This window comes from Protopterus annectens, chromosome 1.part1 (genome assembly GCF_019279795.1).
Source record: "Protopterus annectens isolate FY-2018-M chromosome 1.part1, PAN1.0, whole genome shotgun sequence".
Lineage (NCBI taxonomy): Eukaryota > Metazoa > Chordata > Ceratodontiformes > Protopteridae > Protopterus > Protopterus annectens.
Window position 1 is genome coordinate 1,408,164,377 of NC_056726.1, and position 20,303 is coordinate 1,408,184,679.

The following is a 20,303-nucleotide window of genomic DNA, read 5'->3' on the forward strand; positions in this document are numbered from 1 at the left end:
CTGCAATATATAATCAGTCTGGATTGAGTACCGGTTAATAAACACATAAATTAACAAATCTCAAGAACCATGTGAAAAGAAGCACAAGTTGTTTTTTCCCCTCGTTTTTTTGTACACCAAAATATCTACATATAGAAATTAACTAAAATGATTATAACATTTTCTTTTTTCTCATTTTTCATAGCCCAATTCCCTAGTCACCCCACTGATCCTTACATTTATTCCCTCTTAACCCCTCCTACAATTTAGTAATTATCTAAGACATATACATTAAAAAAACTCTTCCAATTTCTATCCTCTGTCAATTCCTGCTTTAGTCCATTCCACAGACTTAAAACTTTCTCTACAGGCATTCTCAAACCACTTTTTCCCATACACACTCACGCTTACCAACACCTTTATCCATTCATACACACTTTTAGATTATAACAAAATGTGCGTGTATGTCTATACATATATATCTATCAACACATAATACATACATATATTAATATACACACAAGCGCACACATGAATACATATCAATACGATAAAAGCATTTTTTTTAGATACTCTTATAACTACTTCTAGCGACTACTTTGGACTATTATCCTCCTCATCAATGCACATTTTTGGTCTCCTCCTCATCTACACACTACTCACTTTTCCCTGCCCATATAATCATACTGTACAGCTTTCTGCACATAACCTAACCACTCTCCACTACTTGAACAATTTATATAGTACGCTACAAACATCTCCTCACTCTTTACCACACCTCTTTCTCTCCATTTCTAGTAACACACCTTTCATTAATATACCACACAGTCATCATCTCACCAAACCTCCACCTTGTTCTGCCCACCATCTAAACTGTCACCATCTCAAGTCAAAATGACAGCGAGTGAATTGATACTGCTTCATACACTGAAAACACTAGCTGACTTCATTAACTACCACAATATTCCCACATCACATCCCAGCTCCATCACAAACACACATGCTTACATCACAAAACCCTCTTTCTCTTCCTACCTCTTCTTCTCTGTCCTGATGTGCATGCTCAGACCTGTTCTCTTATATATTAAAGTTAAGGATAGTACTTTATCAGCAGTACTGAAAGTCAGATACAAATACAAATGTCTCCATACCTCTACTCACCCCACCTTCATCCTGAAACTTGGTGGATATTTTCACCCTAAATCCCAGTCCTACATGTCAGCTACCCAGCATGGCCAACCCATTACTTTCCAATAATCCCAACACAATTTTCCCCATCAGGTTAAAAAAAAACTAAACTTCATTCTATTCAAAATTAATCTCAGAAGCATATGCAACAAAATTCATGATATCCATGCATGTCCAGATTTTTACTGCCCAGACATTCTAATTGCCATTGAAACCTGCCTAAAACAAAAAATAACTGACAATGTTAATTATTCCCCCAGGTTTTAACATACTCAGAATAGACAGAAATCTTAAAAGAGCAGGAGGTAAAACAACTTGGAAATAATTCCAGCCCATCTAAAGATCACAAAATTTAACAATGCTGAACTTGACTGAATACCTCATAATCAACCAAAAGAAAATCTACATGTATCTCAACAGTATACATCCCACCAGGCAGCAACATTACCACAGCTGAAAATATCCTATACTGGATATTGGACAAGATCCCCCAGGAAGCATTCATCTTAAGTGACCTAAACATAGACGAACAATCTTTAAACAGCAGCAGCACCAAGGCAGCTGAAAATATCCTATACTGGATATTGGACAAGATCCCCCAGGAAGCATTCATCTTAAGTGACCTAAACATAGACGAACAATCTTTAAACAGCAGCAGCACCAAGGACTCTATTCTCCACTTTGGCTTCACACAATTAATAAGGTGCACCACCAGAATCAACAAAAGCACTGACAGGCAGTCCACACTGGACTGGATATTGACAAAATCCATAATATAAAGTCCTCTGGTTGCTTACCAGATACTATAAGAGCCCAACTCCCAACCTATGTAGTTAGACAATAGCATAGTTCACCCAAACTAATAATCTATAAAGTACACAACTAAAACAAATGTTACAAAGACATGTGCAGTAGGTGGACTGGACACTCTAAATTGGTCATAGGTATGAGTGTGGATGCAAGTGTGTCGTGTGAAGAACTACCACTGCAGGGCTAGCCACCCGGCAGTGTAAACCTTGGCTCTATATGATTTTTCTCTGATGAAGTGACACCCTGACCCCAGGTGCAAAAATGGGAAAAAGGGGTTGTAGATGGGTGGACACCTTGACCCCATGTGCAAAAATGGGAAAAGGGGTTGTACATGAATGGACATTTATTACAACCCTGTCCCACTGCAACTGTAATGTATTACAAGAGTAATGTCCCTACATGAAGCAGTTACACACTTCAATTACACCTTCCTAAATGTCTGACAAAAGAGACCAAACTACTTATACTGCAGCGATAAAGCATTAAAAGAAAAGAGTAAAACACAACATGCCTACCAAAATTTTAGATATCTCAAGAAACAGTACCGAGATCTTTGTTAAATTTGACAAGAAATCATACTACAGTAATATTAAAAAAAAAACTTACGCTATTTACTCCAAAACAACACCTTAACCAGAAACACACTGTGAAGACTTTTAGAGAAGGGGTGAAGGTTGCCTGCCTAGTCAAATAGAATTTGATACATAATTCTGGCATTTGTAAATATAAAATACAGGCTTGTTTCCTAAATGAAAGAAAACACTGTAAAATGTGAACTTCAAGATTGTAGCAACATTGCCATCTGCTGTAAGGAAAACTAAGCCAAGCATTTCAAGTGTTCTTTGAAATTAAAATTATGTTTTGTATGTCCTTTGAAGTTAGAATTTGGAGTCGATGATTCTGGAGCAAGCACCCTGTCTATTGTTTTAAGGCTAAAGTTAATGACCAGAATTTACACGTGGAATGTCCTTTATTGCTCTAAGTGTAAAATAATGCAAATGCAGTTTCGGTGTGGCCTGGGAACCAGGAAAGTGTAAACAAATGATGTAATGTTTTACCAGAATTGCAGTTTCAATTTAAACAGTGAGAACCAGAGATTATTAAGCATTTTTGTCTTGATATTCACCTCAGTACTGCCTTGCTCTATGTAAGCAAGTTATCTTAGAAGTTTGTTTTCTTGTAGAAATAGCTAGGACTATAAAGACTAGACTAAGTGTTTTTCGGTTATGTCAGAACTGTACTACTGAGTTATTTTAATTTTCTGTGTGATCTCTGAACTCTTGTACACCACTGTGGTGTAGTAGTGTCATCTTGCGTTTTTAGTATTTATTATTAACTATTTTAAAAACCTTTTTATCTGTGGCTGGTTTGTGAAGAGTTAAGCGCTAGAGTACATTGCATATTTATAGAGTTTATTGTACAAAGCCACTCTAATAAGCCTTAGACTGATCAGTCATACTGACCAACTGGATAACAATATTGCACAGTAATAATTGGACACCCTTTTAATGGCCTTTGGGTAGCTGATAATTACTGGTGGTGGCAGTAATTACTACCGTATAGCCTGGGTAAAGGGGCACAACTGGAGAATCTGTGTCAGCCTTTCCCAGGAGTGTCTGTGAAGTTGTATAAATACTTCTCAGTGTGTGTGTGTGTGTGTGTGTGTCCTGTCAGTTACTTGGGTAGGGACACGAAGCACTGGTTAGACAGAGAGGGTACTGAAGGTTAGCTTGCCAGCTAGGCTGAGATCTGGACCCTATAGCTGTGCCAGAGGGGGAGTCTTATTGGGGACCTGGGGAGCAAGGGAGCAACCAGCCCCAGACTGACTGTGATCTCTGTGTGCACTTAAGGGAAATTGTACTTTAATGTTTGTATTTGTTATCCTTTCCTCTCATATGAGACACCCTCTCTGGTGTTAGTGGTGAGGACTGAGGCTCCTTGATTGCTGGGCCAGGGCGCGGGCATTACATGCGGTTTGCAGTGGTGGGATCCACTTCATATTTGGGGTGGCAGTGGATATACACATCACATATTAATTAGTTGGCAAATACTAACTGGCTTGTAGTGGTGTGGCTAGAGTGAATCCTGTAGCTTATGTACAGTGTTCAGATCACAAATGTTTTATTTCTTTTGTTAGCTTAGTTAATCGGGGTGAGCAAGCAGGCAGGCAGCATGTCCGCAGAGGAGTATGGAAAGCTGACAAGGAGCCAGTTGGTGGAGATGTGCCAAGCTAGGGGACTGGTGCATGGAAACCTGACTAAGGCAGACCTGATTGCATCCTTGGTTACAGCTGCATCAGAAAACAGCATCCAGGAGGATAAGCAGACTGGCAGTGGAGATACAATATCCTTGGAGAATGGACAGCTCAACCTTTCTGCAGTGGACTTAAAAATCCAGCTGGAGCTAAAGAGACTTGAGTTGGAGGCCAGGCATTTGGAGATAAAAGACAAAGAAAAGGAACGTCAGAGGAGGCATGAGAGGGAAATGCTGACTCTTCACCATAGTCATGGAGGTAATGGGGAAGAGAGTAATTGGACCCCAGAAGCACAACAGGTCAGTAAATTTCTTCACAATTTAAAAAGAGGGGGATTATTTTAATAGTTTCAATCATATGTTTGAGAGGTTATGCGAACAGTATGATGTTGACCAAAGGCTCTGGGTATGGTTCCTGACCCCCTTACTCCATGGGAAAGCTGTAATTGTATTGGCTAAAATGTCTGACATTGCATGTTCTGATTATACTGCTGTAAAAAAATGTCTTTTAGAATGGTTTAAGCTAACACCTGAAATGTATAGGAAAACGTTTCGTGAGCATAGACGCAAGGTAGATGAAAGCGTGTGTGAATATGTTGCTGAACTGAGCACTTATTTTCATAGCTGGGTGAGTGGATGTCAGGTCACCACTTTTGAAGGGCTGGCAGACCTTTTGGTGGAGGAACAAGCCCTTAGCACTTTGCCTGAGGGCATGAGGATCTGGTTAGCTGATAGACAATGTGCTACTTCAGATGATTTGGGGAAGAAGGGAGGCCTATACCTGGTCAGGAAGGCAGCCCTGTACAGGAAGGGGACACCCAGTACTGCTCATGGGTCAAAAGGAACTCATGGTGGGCAGCACAGACTGCCACAACAGTATCTGCCAGTAGCAGGGGAAGCCACTAGTCCAGGAGCTAGGGTTAAATGTTTTGAAGGCAACCAGTGGGGCCATGTGGCATACAGGTGTCCATGGAGGCAAGGTGGGGAACCAAAGGTGAGGGAGCTAGTGTGAAAGACAAAATGCCAATCGTAGGTTGTCTTGAGACAACAGGGGTATGGAACTACCATCCTGCAGATGTCCTGAGAGAGAAGGATTTGGATGAGGCAGTACCATGTACTTATGCAGTTACGCCCAATGAGGCTAGGAGACAAGCATGCGAGTCTGGTAGCATGGGGGAGGCCCAGACAGACTGCATACTTGCAGCCAGGACTGCTGAGGTGGTTACTTCAGGGAGAGAGCTACTCTGTAGCAGTAAGACTGAATGAGAGCCATAGCTGCTTGAGGGTACTGATGTTCCATTGGACAGGGTAACTGCAAAGACAGAGGCAAGTAGTAGTACCCAGGCTGACAGTGAGGCACCACTGTCAGAGGATGCCAGACTTCCTGTGGAAGGGGAGCTAGAAAGGGTTACAAGGAGAGAGTTGAGACAGGCTCAGCTCTCAGACCCTACATTGCAAGGCCTGAGGCAGGTAGCTACGGAGGCACCTGATTCTCAAGGAAAGGGGGAAACTGTATACTGGGACAAAGGGTTACTATACAGAGAGTGGACCCCTGAGGGAGGACTAAAAGGTGGGAGGGTACAGCAATTGGTAGCGCCTAGAGCCTACAGTCTGACGCTTCTAGCCAGAGTCCATGATATTCCCTTTGCAGGTAATATAGACATAAAACGTACAAAGAGATGTATTATGCAAAACTTCTATTGGCCTGGAATTTCCAGAGATGTAACAGGGTACTGCAGGACCTGTGAGCAGTGCCAAAAGGTAGGCAAGGCAGGAGACAAGGTGTGAGCTCCTTTGATGCCCTTGCCTGTGATTGAGGAGCCATTTCAGAGGGTAGCTATGGATATTGTGGGTCCTCTGAGTACCCCAAGTTCCACAGGGAAAAAGTATATCCTAGTGGTAGTGGATTATGCTACACGATACCCTGTGGCAGTGGCTTTGTCTCCATTGAGGCAGAGAAGGTGGCAGATGCTTTGTTAGAGATTTTCAGCAGGGTACGTTTCCCAATAGAAATGCTGACTGGGTGAGGTGCCAATTTCATGTCAGACCTACTGGCTTGTCTGTGGAAGTCCTGTAGGGTGAAGCACATGAAGACCACCACCTACTATCCCCAGACTAATGGTCTTGTTGACAGGTTAAACTCTACAATCAAGTCCATGTTACGGGCATTTGTAGATCAGTTTAAGAGGGAGTGGGACAAATATTTACCCCATCTGTTTGCTTAAGGAGAGGTTCCCCAGGAATCCACAGGTTTTCCACCCTTTGAGTTACTGTATGGGCATAGGGTGAGGGATATATAGACCTCTAGATTTAATTTGTGATGAGTGGGAAGGCGAGCGAGAGTTTCACAAGGACTCCGTTGGGGCATATGTCCTAAACCTCAGGACAAGGCTCAGGGAACTCATGGGCTTGGCCCAGGAGAACCTGGCGGAAGCCCAACAACAGAAAAAGGTGTGGTATGACAGGAATGCTCGAGCTAGAGAGTATGCTATGGGGCAGCAGGCAATGGTTCTCATGTCTGTCAGACACAACAAGCTGCAAACAGCTTGGGAGGGACCCTACACGGTGGTAAGAAAGGTAAGTGATGTTAATTACATGGTGGAAGTGCTAGGCAGATGGCAGAGGCATAGATTGTACCATGATAACATGATGAAACCTTACCATGATAGGGAGGCCCTTATGCTGAGCATTTGCAGTGGACTGCAGGAGGAGTCCGAGGGAGATCTGGTGACTGATCTCCTCAGTGAGGCTCGGGCTGACACCTCAGTGGAAGGGGTAGCAATGTCCCAGCAGCTATCTCCTACCCAGGTTCGAGAAATCTGAGCAATGTTGCAGGAATTTGGGAACATACTCACTGGGAAACCAGGGTGCACTCACCTGGTGCAGCACCAGGTGGATACAGGACCCCAAAGGCCCATTAGGCAGGCCCCTTGTAGGGTGCCTGAGAGAGTCAGACAGACTCTGAGGGAAGAGGTACAGGAGATGTTGGAACTATAGGTGATTCAAGACTCCAACAGTCCTTGGGCCTCCCCAGTGGTGCTGGTGCCAAAAAAAGGATGGCAGCACCAGGTTCTGTGTGGACTACAGGAAATTAAATAGTCACACCGAGACAGATGCTTACCCCATGCCTAGGACAGACGAGGCCCTAGAGCAGCTGGGTGGGGCTAAGTATCTTACAACCATTGATCTTACCAAGGGTTACTCTCAGGTGCCCTTAACTGCCAGTGCTAGAGAGAAGTCAGCCTTTGTGACTCATTTTGGCTTCTATGAGTTCACAAAGATGCCCTTTGGGATGAAGAATGCCCCAGCAACTTTCCAGAGGCTGGTAGATAATATCCTAGCAGGAGGGTTTGCCCTTACTTACCTAGATGATATTGCCATCTACAACCATTCCTGGCCAGAGCACCTTCAGCATGTCAGGGAGGTGCTGGGCGGACTACAGAGGGCAGGGTTGATCATTAGGCCGAGCAAATGTCATGTGGGTATGGCAGAGGTCTGCTGCCTAGGACATAGAGTGGGGAGTGGCAAGATAAGGCCAGAACCTGCCAAAATGGAAGCCATTCAGGCATGGCCTGCACCTGCTACTAAAAAACAGATGAGGGCATTTTTAGGGACAGCAGGGTACTACAGAAAGTTCGTTCCCAAGTACAGTACCATAGCTGCTCCCCTCACAGACCTGACAAGGACGAACAGGCCAGAGACAGTAGTGTGGACCCCAGCATGTGAGCAGGCATTCCAGAAGCTTAAAGAAGCTTTGGGAGGACCCCTTATGTTAGCCATTCCAGATTACAGCAAATCATTTGTTGTGCAAGTGGATGCCTCAAACCATGGGGTGGGGGCTGTACTTAGCCAGATTTCTTCACAGGGAGAAGAGCACCCAGTGGTTTATCTCAGTCGTAGGATCCAACCCAGGGAGGAATGCTATGCAGCTGTTGAAAAGGAATGTCTAGCCATAGTGTGGGCACTGCAGAAACTTCAGCCTTATCTGTATGGAAGAACATTCACTGTAATGACAGATCACAACCCCTTAATATGGTTAAACAGAGCCAGACAGCAAAATGCCAAGTTGCTAAGATGGAGCCTGGGGTTGCAAGCATATATGTCAATGCAGCACCGCAGTGGAATTAGCAATGCCAATGCAGATGGGCTCTCAAGACAGGGAATGGGGGTAAGGTCCACTCAGATAGACCTAACCCTCTCAAGCGGCATTTCTCAAGGGTCACTTGAAAGACTAGCTTGAGTTCTCCGGGGGGGGGGGGGGATATGAAGACTGGTAGAGAAGGGGTGAAGGCTGCCAGCCTAGTGAAATAGAATTTGATACATAATTCTGGCATTTGTAAATATAAATATATAATACAGGCTTGTTAACTAAATGAAAGAAAATACTGTAAAATGTGAACTTCAAGATTGTAGCAACAATGCCATCTGCTGTAACTAAGCCAAGCATTTCAAATGTTCTTTGAAATTAAAATTATGTTTTGTATGTCATTTGAAGTTAGAATTTGGAGTTGATGAGTCTGGAGTAAGCATCTTGCCTATTGTTTTAAGGCTAAAGTTAATTACCAGAATTTACATCTGGAATGTCCTTTATTGCTCTAAGTGTAAAAGAATGTAAATGCAATTTCGGTGTGACCTGGGAACCAAGAAAGTGTAAACAAATGATCTAATGTTTTATCAGAACTGCAGTTTCAATTTAAACAGTGAGAACCAGAGATTATCAAGCATTTTTGTCTTGATATTCAACTCAGCACTTTCTTGCTCTATACAAGTAAGTTTGAAGTATGTTTTCTTGTAGAAATAGCTAGGACTATAAAGATTAGAATAAGTGTTTTTCTGTTGTCAGAACAGTACTACTGAGTTATTTTAAGTTTCTGTGTGATCTATGAACTCTTATATAGCACTGTGGTGTAGTAGTATTGTCTTGTGTTTTTAGTATTTATTATTAAATATTTTAAAAACCTTTTACCTGTGGCTGGTTTGTGTAGAGTTAAGTTAAGCTCTAGAGTACATTGCATATTTATAGAGTTTATTGTACAAAGCCACTCTAACAAGCCTTATGATTAGTCACACTTACCAATTGGATAATAATATTGCACAGTAATAATTGGATATCCTTTTAAGGACCTTTGTGTAGCTGATAATTATTAGCTAGCAGTGGCAGTAATTACTACAGTATAGTCTGGGTAAAGGGGCTCAGCTGGAAAATCTGTGACAGCCTTTCCCAGGAGTGTCTGTGTATAAACACTTATCTCAAAGTGTATATGTATGTGTGTGTGTGTGTGTGTGTGTGTGTGTGTCAGCTACATGGGCAGGGACACGAAGCCCTGGTTGGACAGAGAGGGTACTGGAGGTTAGCTTGCCAGCTACGATGAGATCTAGACCCTATAAATGTGCCAGTGGGGATTCTTACTGGGGGCCTGGGGAGCAAGGGAGCAACCAGCCCCAGACTGACTGTGTATCTCTGTGTGCACTAAATTGCACTTTACTGTGTGTATTTGTTATCCTTTCCTCTCATATGAGACGCCCTCTCTGGAGTTAGTGGTGAGGACTGAGGCTCCTTGATTGCGGGGCCAATGCACAGGCATCACACACATTTCATATTGCCTCAAGTTATAACAAAAACTAGAAACCATAAGCCAAACTACTCAGTCATAATAGAGGACAACTTCAAATCTGATTACCACATACTTCAATCCATCAAGAAAATTCACCAAAACCTCGGCTCCTTCTATAGGCCCAAACACTACCAGACAGATCAAGCACGGATTATCTTAGAACCAACATACCCTCCTTCCTTCTCTATTACACGCTTCCCCTATTCTTACAAAAATCAACACTACATATAAAACTAAACTAGCCTCCTGTCACTACAAAATAGGTAAATTTGCAACCAACCAAACTTGAAAAACACACCAGTGTCTTGCATTAAACAATTAAACTGGTTTGAACTCACACAAAGCAGTTGACAAACTCACAGCTAATCATTGTCCACAACCTACTGTACTCTCCAGACAAATGTCCAGCATTACAAAATACTCTACTGTAGTATACACCCACTGGAGACCTTTGCTCTAGCAATAAACTCTTATTGTGCATCAGTAAGACATTCAACACTGGTGGACACTTTCTCTACTCTCACTGCATCAAAACTCTGGAATGAAATCCCCACACAGTTCAAACATATACAAAACCTATTTCAAAACGTTTTCTTTAACAGCACTTATACAAAGATGGCTCTATTCTTTCTACTCACTTGGCTAGCTTTACTCAGATTATTTTCCTCCAAATCGTACTGCCACTTTGCTTCCCAATCTTTTTTGTACGTTTTTGCTCCTCCTGATATTACACTTATTTACCAACTCTTACTTTTCCTCTTTCGCTCACACCCCACCACTAACTACAATCTCTCCTCTGTCTATTTATCTTCCTACTAATTTCCATAACTTCTCCTTTCATAGCTCTTATTAATTTTAAGATACATTTTACTTGTCTGTCTGTACATTATTACTAAACTCAAAAATAACCCAGTTTCAGCTTTTCCCTGCAGTCATCATGCTATAAATACATTAACTCAAAAATAACCCAGTTTCAGCTTTTCCCTGCAGTCATCATGCTATAAATACATTAACTGTCCCTGTATATTACTGTACTCTCTTCAGTAATTAGCCAATTTATGTTAATTTCCCCCTCTTGTTTTTGCATCAAAATGCTATGTTCATGTAAGAAATCTTTAAAAATATTTAAAAATTACGCAAATAAGCTCTTGTATAGATGTTTTTACCCTGCAATTAAAAATGTACATAATGCATAACTTAAATGAGGAATTCTTCTCCTCAGGCCACAGCTGAAAATGGGTTTTACCCAGTTGGACTCTTCCAGGTCAACAAAGACAAATAAATAAAATAAATAATAAAAAAAGAATTAAATATATTAGTATCACTGAGTACTAAACAGTGACTACAGAACGGTCCTAATAGGTGGCTTAACAGCGATCTGCAGACATTTCATAGTTTCTGCAGCCTAGGACACATGCATTGTAAGCACGTATGAAAGGTTTTTATTCTTCCCATTGGTGACTGAACTTCACTAAGCGCAAGCCACTCAGTACTAGTATTCTTAAGGGACTGACATTGCATAAAAATTACAGGGTTCAAATTACAAGCCTTGTAATTTGAACCCTGTAATTTTTATGCAATGTTAGTCCCTTAAGAATACTACTACTGACAGAAGAAAAAGACTGCCAATGAACAGATGTATGCAGTGGACACAGGTGTGAAAAAAAGCAGTTTTTGAAGCATCACAAAGTATAATAATATGGCCCCCTATTTATTAAATCAATGAATACAGACTTCACTCAACTAAAAAATAAATAAATCGGTATAAACAATACTAATAAAGAAAGTAAAATAACACAAATGCATTTTTCAAATGAAAACAACATTCTAGCAAGATGAACAGCATGCAATTTGCAATAATATAAATCACAAAACAAATGCAAAGTATTACAAAATACTTCAGACGAATGAATGAAAACCAAAACTACCAAAAGTCCTGCCCGTGACAAAGTCACCCCTACAAAATGCAATTAGCAAAGTACACTACAAAATTGTGAAATTAAACCAATAGCAAAGAAATAGGGTTACCACCGCAGAACAAAAAAAATCCAGTAAGAATTGTTTAAACATATATTTTATACAGGCACCACGTTAATATTATATGACGCAATATTAGCAGCTCAGATTCTGCAAGGGTGTTATTTTATTTTGATAAAAAAGTGAAAAGGGTCCTTTTCTTTTAGTTGTGGCACAGTGTCATACAAAATCTCCCACTGTGAGTTTTTAAAAAAGGTGGCAACCCTAATTCATAACATTTTTTTACTTAAAAAACACTTTTTAATTTGCCGTGTTAAGTTATAGTTGTGATAAACTTATTTTTATGAGACCGTGAACTTCATTTACCCCGTCAGTTCCAGTAGCAAACTTTTAACGCTCAAACCCTTAGCAGATCCTGCCTTGAAAACTGAAAAAATCTGTGGAAACTTCAGAACCATGCAGACGAGCAGAGTACTGTAATTGGCGAAATCGAGGATAGCTGAATTCATTTTACAGTTAAGTAATAAATCTTAGCAGCCCTACTAAATATCTTGATAAGCCCAGGAATAAGCTTTCCTGTATCTTCTTCATTCACCTTCACTTCTGGCAAATAACCCTCTGCCTTGACGAGAGGGAGTTTATCAGCACGTTCAACACACTCTGAGTTATTTACGTAGTATGGCTCGCCAATGCGGAAGTGGAAAATGGTATCAACGGGACTTGGAAGGTCTCTTCTTTTCAGATCAAAATATAATGTTTACATTTGTGGATTATTTTGTTACAGTCCTTTACTACACATTGAATACTAATATAAATTTTGGGTTAAAGGCGCATTCCTTAGCGTGATGTTTTAGAAATATTATTGAATGACGGCTGTTGGGTGGGGCTTGCTGTCGTGCAGCTAAGAGGATGTGTAGTTACAGTGCTAATTATCAGTGCCTGGTCCACTTTCAAGCGTTTTTTCCTCTTTTTAGCAGACATTGTGTGTTATCTGTGGAATCTACAGAACGGTGTACTGAGACATTAGCGCTTTCTTGCTGCAGTATCAAATATCTTTTATGGAGTGTACGCTCAGAAGGATGGTTTATGTGCAGTGGGTGATATCGTGGTCCAGGATTTTATTGCTTAGTTGTATATCTTTGCTAGTTGCCAGCGAGTTAGTTGACGGGGTGGGTGGAGCGCTGCAGAATCGTGTGTTGTTTTAAATCGGGTAGCTTCGCGTAGTTACTTTTTGTATTCCATCATTTGGTTTCGGTGTATGAAGTACTTATTTACCATTCCTGATCTATGAAGTACTTATTTACCATTCCTGATCAGACACTCTCAAACAGCCAACACGAGGGCAGGGGTGTAGCCAGAAAATTCCATTTTGCACTCTCAAATTCTTTTTACTGCCACCCCAACCACCTGAACCACCTGGCATTTAAAAAAATGGACGCATTTTTCAAAATGTTGTCTCCTAGCAGTTATGCACAATCATTTCAGAGATTCTTTCTAAAACTATTGAAGATATTGCGTATAGATTAGCAATCCTCTCTGCAAGCGAGTTATGCATCTGTTGAGACATTAGTTTAGACAGCTGTAGACATAATGTAGTCTGAAAAAGCTTCATTGTTTCTGAGTGTTGCAAAGAAAAATGTACACTTCAGGTATGCCTGGCAACACCCTTGCTCACAAGCTTTTTGAGCTGCACCCCATTGGACACCTATCACTTACAAACGGACACCTATCTCAAAATTATACCCCCAGCACTTTAAAACTATTAAAATATTGTTTTTAGATTAACAGCATTGCACATGTTGTTAAAGATATTCTCCTAGACATTTGTAGACATAATGTGACCTGAAAAAAAGCATATCGATGTGATGTTCAGAAAAAAATATACTTTGCACAGTACAAAGGGTATTCCTGGCTACACCCTTGCAGGTGGGTATAGAAAGTGTAGTAATGTGAACTAATGCCACACTATCTTCCAGAATGTTGCCTTCCCCCCCTCCCCATATACCTCTCAACCTGGAAAATCCCACCATGTAATTATCATAAAATATGAATATGACCTAGCAAAATAACTTCTTCGGCTTTCAGTAAAAATGTGGAATACTATTCAGAAACATGCTTAAAACAGACAATGACACGATTATTGAATATATAAGTACATTATCTAAGAAACAGTGTAAAATTTAATTAATTGTACTGCAAAATTCAACTGCACATGGTTATTTATTTTTGCTTATGAAAATGGGGATGGAAGGTGTGTACCCCTTTTTTAAATTATTTGTGCCTGTAATACACTGGTTTCTAGACAGCTTCAGAAAACAATCACCTGTGATGGTGGTCAGGGTCGGAAAATTGTATGAAGAAGTAAGGAGTAAATCAGGACTGAAAATAGGTACATTTCCCCAAAACGGGGACAGTTGAGAGGGTTGCAACCCCTCACTAATATATTTGTGTACCAAACGACTGTACTGCTTCCTACATCACCAATCCCAGTTTTGTGTGTGTTCTAAAAATAAACAGGAATTCTACCACTGTTATTTTAGAAACCTTTGGTTGGTTAACTGTATCAAGAATGTATCTCGTACCTCTCAACTGTCCAGATTTTTGAAGTATGGCCAGATTTTTGCCTCATATTTTTTGTCTGTTCCTCATAAAATTTGTGTTTTTTTTTGGCAAATCATTAAGGATTAAAGTCACTAAATAATAATAGATAAAACTGAGTTTCAGACTTCCCGTCCTTCAAAAATGTAAATTAACACAAAACCTTTTATTTTAGCAACTTTCTAAGATTAAAAGAGCAGTATTTAAAAATTGTCCTCCCATTGTTTTTGGCTTTGTCCAGATTTCTAGCACTAAGAGTTTGAGAGGCACGTGTATCAGTCTGGCAATGGTGAATGCAGTCTCACATATAATCTTTTAATTTTGTTTGAAGTTTGGACATGTGATAACCTTGCACTTGGCAGAATGTCCCAAATTTCCTGGTGACTGATTTCTAGTAACATAATGTGAATATTGCATTTTTCACTTAATGTCCCCAATTTTTCTTTTCTGATTTTACTTGTATCTAAACTGTTTATGTGCATTGCACTCAGTTTCTTGATGGAGATTTTCTTCCTGGGCCTCTGCAGGAGACTGACTTTTTTACCCCAGTAAACAAATACAGATAAATAATTATGAAACAAGTTCGCCCTATGATGTATAGGGATGAATCCCAACTGTGACCCAATCATCTTAGGTTTGAGTAGTGACCCAGGCACTGGAAGAGCCAGTGGTCTTGGTGAGACATTACCTCTGTCATTGGAGAAAGGGGAATGTGCTTGCGGGCATGCTTGTTGCATGTTCATAGTGGGGACCAGGAAATTATGCATGTGGCACAAGCCGGTATCATGTGAACAGAAACTTTGAAGTCTGCCACTTCTGAGTGGAGGGCACTCCCATTGCAACACCTCCATTAGCAGCACAGATATGCAACCCAATACATGTCTGGGTAATAGTCTAAATAGCTTATTGCAGTAAGATGACCCCTGCACATAATCTTTCTCGCAGTTTGAGGGGCATTCAAAGCCTTATAGCAGCCAAATCTTTCCATAGTAAAGAAAAATAGACATCTATGCTGAAAGGGCACGTCGGGGGTATTTCCAGTGTGCAGTGATCCTAAGGAAAACTAATTAACTGGATGTTGACAGGACCTGAAGTCAAAGGTGACTGATCTTGCCAAGCTAACCTTTAAAACCAAATAAAAAGAATTAGCTTGCTATATTGTGTTCTAATTAAAAATTTAAAAAGAAAAGGAAAGAGAAAACTATAAATTGTTGAATGTATAGAATGTGCTAAATGAATTTACAACAGCACGGGACTGTAATGTATAACACAGAAAACATTAATTTTTGACTCACTGTTTTGTAAGAAAAATATTAATGCAGTTCTGTACCTCTTACATTCTAAGTCTTTAGACACAAATTTAATATTATTTATCAAAGACCCATTACTTTTCAGGAGTGTTAGAGTGGATTATACACGCAAGATTACTTTTTTTGCATGCCTTGATGGGGTATTTCCTCTTTAATGATGCATGTTTATTATATTGTATATAATGGACAGCTATCTTCCTTGGGAATGACATGGTGTGCCTCTATAATTTTGCTTTCTTTGTGTATGCCACTTTCTGTGTAAAACTGTTTGCCCTTATATTTGTGTATCTGGTCTATGGCCACTCTTAAGTATCATCTTTCCTGAAAAATATTACCCCACTGTATCCTATGTATACGAGTGATCCTGCCTCATCGGTTTCATCTGTTGTCATAGAAATTAGTGATGCCTAGTGAGTGTGCCACATATAAATTAATGTAATTTGGAGTGACTTGGCCATCCATATGAGAGTAGTCTGATTGTTTTTCGTTATACTGCCTGTTCATGATCTTTAGCTGTACCTGCAGATTAAATGTTTTTATCAATATAAATGTTGTTTTAACATTCTAAAACAGTCACTTTTATCACCTCACAGGACACTAGTCTGAGAACATTTAAACTTATGTCTTTGTCAAGAGTACATATTTTCCCTGTCTTATCTCATCTACATCTTGCATTCCCTTTTTCACATCACACTATTTCTTTCCCACCCACATCAATGACATTGTCTCTAAATGCCTCTCAGGTTAACAAACCCTCATACTCTCCAGAGTCAGGGTTTCTGTAAAGTTCACCTCATAATGCTAAACTCCTCTGATCTTCTTACACTAACTGAGTCTTGGATAAAGAATTGACATCATAATATGCATTTATTTAGTTATTAATCAATATTTGATTACCGGGAAAGTCTGACTGGGTAGAAGGCATTTTCAGAGGAGTCCCAGGGAGAAAAGTTCCAAAGTATTAACACATTTTAAGAATAATAATTTTACAGTTTTTTAAAATAATACTGGTATTTGTCCACATTTAGGGATATAGTTTATCCTGGTGTTGAGCAAGAACAGTGTTAGCTTTTAGCTAGGAAGTCTTTCAGAATGGTTTTGAAGGATGGTTTTGAAGGATGGGAGGGAGGGTATCGACCTTGGATAGAAAGAAGGATTTCCAGGCCTTAGCCATTTGGTTTGAGAACAGACAATGCCCAGTAGATTTGATAGTGTGTGAACAGACATGAGTTTTTGGTTATTGGGTCATAATGACTGACTAGGAACATAGTTGTGTAGAATGTTATTTAGTGCTGGACAAGCAGATAGATTCTGGATAATTTTTATAGGTGGTAAGAAGGGGGCTAAGCCCCCTCATAAAATCCTTATTCTGCACACAAAGTTTGCTACTATTGATTGGTTCCCTATACTTTACCCTTCATTTATTCCCTGGGTTCATTTATTCATTTGGTACCTGGCCAGACACCAGACCTAGTGGTGGTGTTATGCTACTGCACAAATCTTATATTAACATCTCTTGTTTCTAGTGAAGTCCTCACAGTACCTATACATTGCTATTGCCTGTCTGCACCACTGCTGCTCAAACCTTTTCACATCAAACCAAATAAACACATCATCATACTGGTTTACTTTAACCTAAACCTTCTAAACCCAATAAAGCATGATTTAACTGCTTTTCTTGCAGATATCTGCCTACTTCAACTAGTAGACATCTCAGTTAGACCCATCCCCAAATCCAATCACCATTCACTTCTTTATCTCATTAATACAACCCATCGAGACAATAGCTCTTCTTATCTCCATTCACCTACCTACTTTTAGTAGTGATTGCCCCATCACATTCTCTCTACAGAATCTACAAGTCATGTACCCCACCCCCAGGCTAATATCTTTCTGACCTAAGCTCCCTCATAAAATCCCTGTTCTCCACTCAAAGCTTGCTGCTATTGATCAGTCCCCTATACTCTAACATTTCTGATGCTGACATTGGCTCCAGTAAACTAACAGGCTTACTAATCTCACTTCAGGACACCCACTTCCCAGTAATTTCATGTTTATTGAAAGAACCCAAAACTGAATGGCTGACAAAAGAACTTAAATCACTAATGAAAGTATGAGGCAAAGCCTGGGAAATGTGGTATCATGACCCCACTCCCAACACCCTTGACCATTACAAAACTATTGAGGAACATGACCAAATGAGCTACCTGAAGACTCTAAACTAAACTCCTACATTCTAAACAGATCTCCCTTCCCCACTCCTCTACATGTTTCTGGCTGGAAGATCCTGCCAGAAACATCTAGCCTAGTGTACATATCCTGCCCATGTGACAATTTTACACCTTCTGACTTCCTGAGAGAATTTTTAAGCCTTCCCACATCCTCATCTACTCACAATGCAGCCACACAACCAAGACAGTGTACCCCCACCCTGATTTAATTTCACATTTGTACTTCTCAGAAATTGCCTCTAAGCAAATTTTAATCCTACATGAACTGGATCATATGGAATCACCATCCGGGCTTGGTAACATCTGCCCTTGCTTGTTGTACCACTGGAGAAATTTCATCACCACCTCTCTTAAGCACATTTACAACCTTTGCCTCATCACTAATATGATGCTTAATATTTGGAAATAATCTTTTGTTAGACTAATACCAAAAGAAACCAAGCCCTCTTCTTGCAGTCACTTCCACCTCATCTCCATCCTATCCACCCTTGGTAAAATTCTTAAAAAATCATATGTAACCAACTTGCCACTTATTAGGAGCACAATGACTGTTCTGTGGACCCTAACTGATAGCATCTTAACTAATATGGATAGTCTCACTAGAACCCTTTTCATTGATTTAACCTGGGCATTTGACATGGTCAACCACCCAATTCTACTTCTCCATCTACAGAACTTTGGGGTTAGTCCTAATGCCACTGCACTATAATATTCTTGACTGTGATAATTCCATTGAAACTAACACCCCCTTTAGATATTATCCCCAATCACTAAACTTTCTCAAGTACATAGAAAAGTTGAATATCAAAATCGATAGTTAACTCTTATGAACCAAAAAAATATGTCTGCTCCTCTCATATCCAGCAAGGGATGCTATAGGCATTTTCCTACTCTAATTCAAGTATGGGCTCACCTTTCAGACTCTCCAATAAAATGTGTAAGTTCATAGTTAACTCACCATGAAATCTATGCCAATGCCTTACTCTGTCAAAGGCTAAGTGGCTACCAGTACAGGACAGATCAAATTTTCTTCTTCACTCCTTACATTTCAAAATATTAAAACTAGATACCATATCCTTTCTCTCTTTTCCAAACATTTTATTGTCATTCAAACCTATAACCTGAGAAGCTAAACTAGATATGTTCCTCCCTTACAATCCCCTTTTCTCAGACTGCACTCTACCTGACATTGATTCTCTGTACTGGCCCCAAAACTTTGTCAGTCACTTCCTTCTAATTTAAATGATGACACAAAGTACTCCCTGTTCAGGCTACAGTTCAGACATTACTTACTCGAACAGTTTGAATACAGTTGTCCATCTAATCCTGTCTTTTATCTTATTGTTTGTGAAAAAATTGTATTTGTTCAGCTTTGTAATAACAATACTTTTCATAGTACATTATTATATAGAGTTTAACAGAATTTTACCAAGAAAAAAATGCTTAGCAGTCAGGTTAGAAACCTTAACTAAGTCATGTTGTTTGCCTTTAAAACAAACCACACCTCAGTATTATTCTGGAAGAGAAAATGCAGTCAGAAAGCATGCTCAATGTCTCTTGTAGTTTATGAACAAAAATTTCAAGACTGTACTGAAACAATTAGCACCAGTTAACTTTTAGGAAAACTAGGTAGAAGTCATACTAGAATGGCTTGCTCTTTAGATTAAACGGCAAAAGTAAATTCTTCTTTTACAAGTGTAGTATATCCTTCATTCTCCCTACTTCACTAGATGACTTTAAGGTAAACACAGAAAGTCTAAATAAGCCAGTAAACTTCCTTTACACTTTACATGTTTCATTTTTAAAGAAAATTATTAATTTAACATATTTATAATATATAAATATATATATATATATATATATATATATATATATATATATATACACACACACACACACACACACACACACACACACACACACACACACACTCACACTGGAAGAAATTCAACATCACATACTGTTATACAATGTTAGGAATACATTGAATCATCAAGGTAATCTTATACAATTAACACATTAAGAGCCTTAGTACTTCAATAGCAACATTTCAGGACTATCCCAACCACTAAAAGTCTTAGTATGATTTACAGATCCTACTCTGTTAACTTTCTTTTTCAGTTTTACACAGTATTGCTATTTAATTTTTTTAATGTAGGAACTGAATTCAATTTCCATTTTTTTGTAATAACTTCTCTAGCTACTGTCAGGAATATCCAGAACATGTTTTTATTGTTTGGCTTTTACAGATGAAGGAAGTGTAACATTCATTACTATTATTGATCAAGTTAAAGAACAATTAGCAGACCATAACTGCTTAAAAACCTACTTATCTCATTCCA

The 20,303-nt window shown here is 39.6% G+C and overlaps 2 protein-coding genes across 2 annotated transcripts in view; one reads left to right on the forward strand and one right to left on the reverse strand.

The window, feature by feature from the left end:
- Nucleotides 1-12,486, reverse strand: part of SLC66A3 (solute carrier family 66 member 3) — a gene marked incomplete in the record, with an annotated part of 409,918 nt that extends 397,432 nt beyond the window's left edge. Inside the window, 1 exon segment of the mRNA XM_044082289.1 lies at nucleotides 12,189-12,486. Coding sequence (XP_043938224.1) covers nucleotides 12,189-12,331 — 143 coding nt within the window.
- The window catches only part of LOC122810732 (mu-type opioid receptor-like), a 354,116-nt gene continuing 346,290 nt past the window's right edge, over nucleotides 12,478-20,303 (forward strand). Inside the window, exon 1 of the mRNA XM_044082299.1 lies at nucleotides 12,478-12,549. Within this exon, the coding sequence (XP_043938234.1) occupies nucleotides 12,512-12,549 (38 nt within the window). The 5' untranslated portion in view covers nucleotides 12,478-12,511. The remainder of the gene's footprint in view (nucleotides 12,550-20,303) is intronic.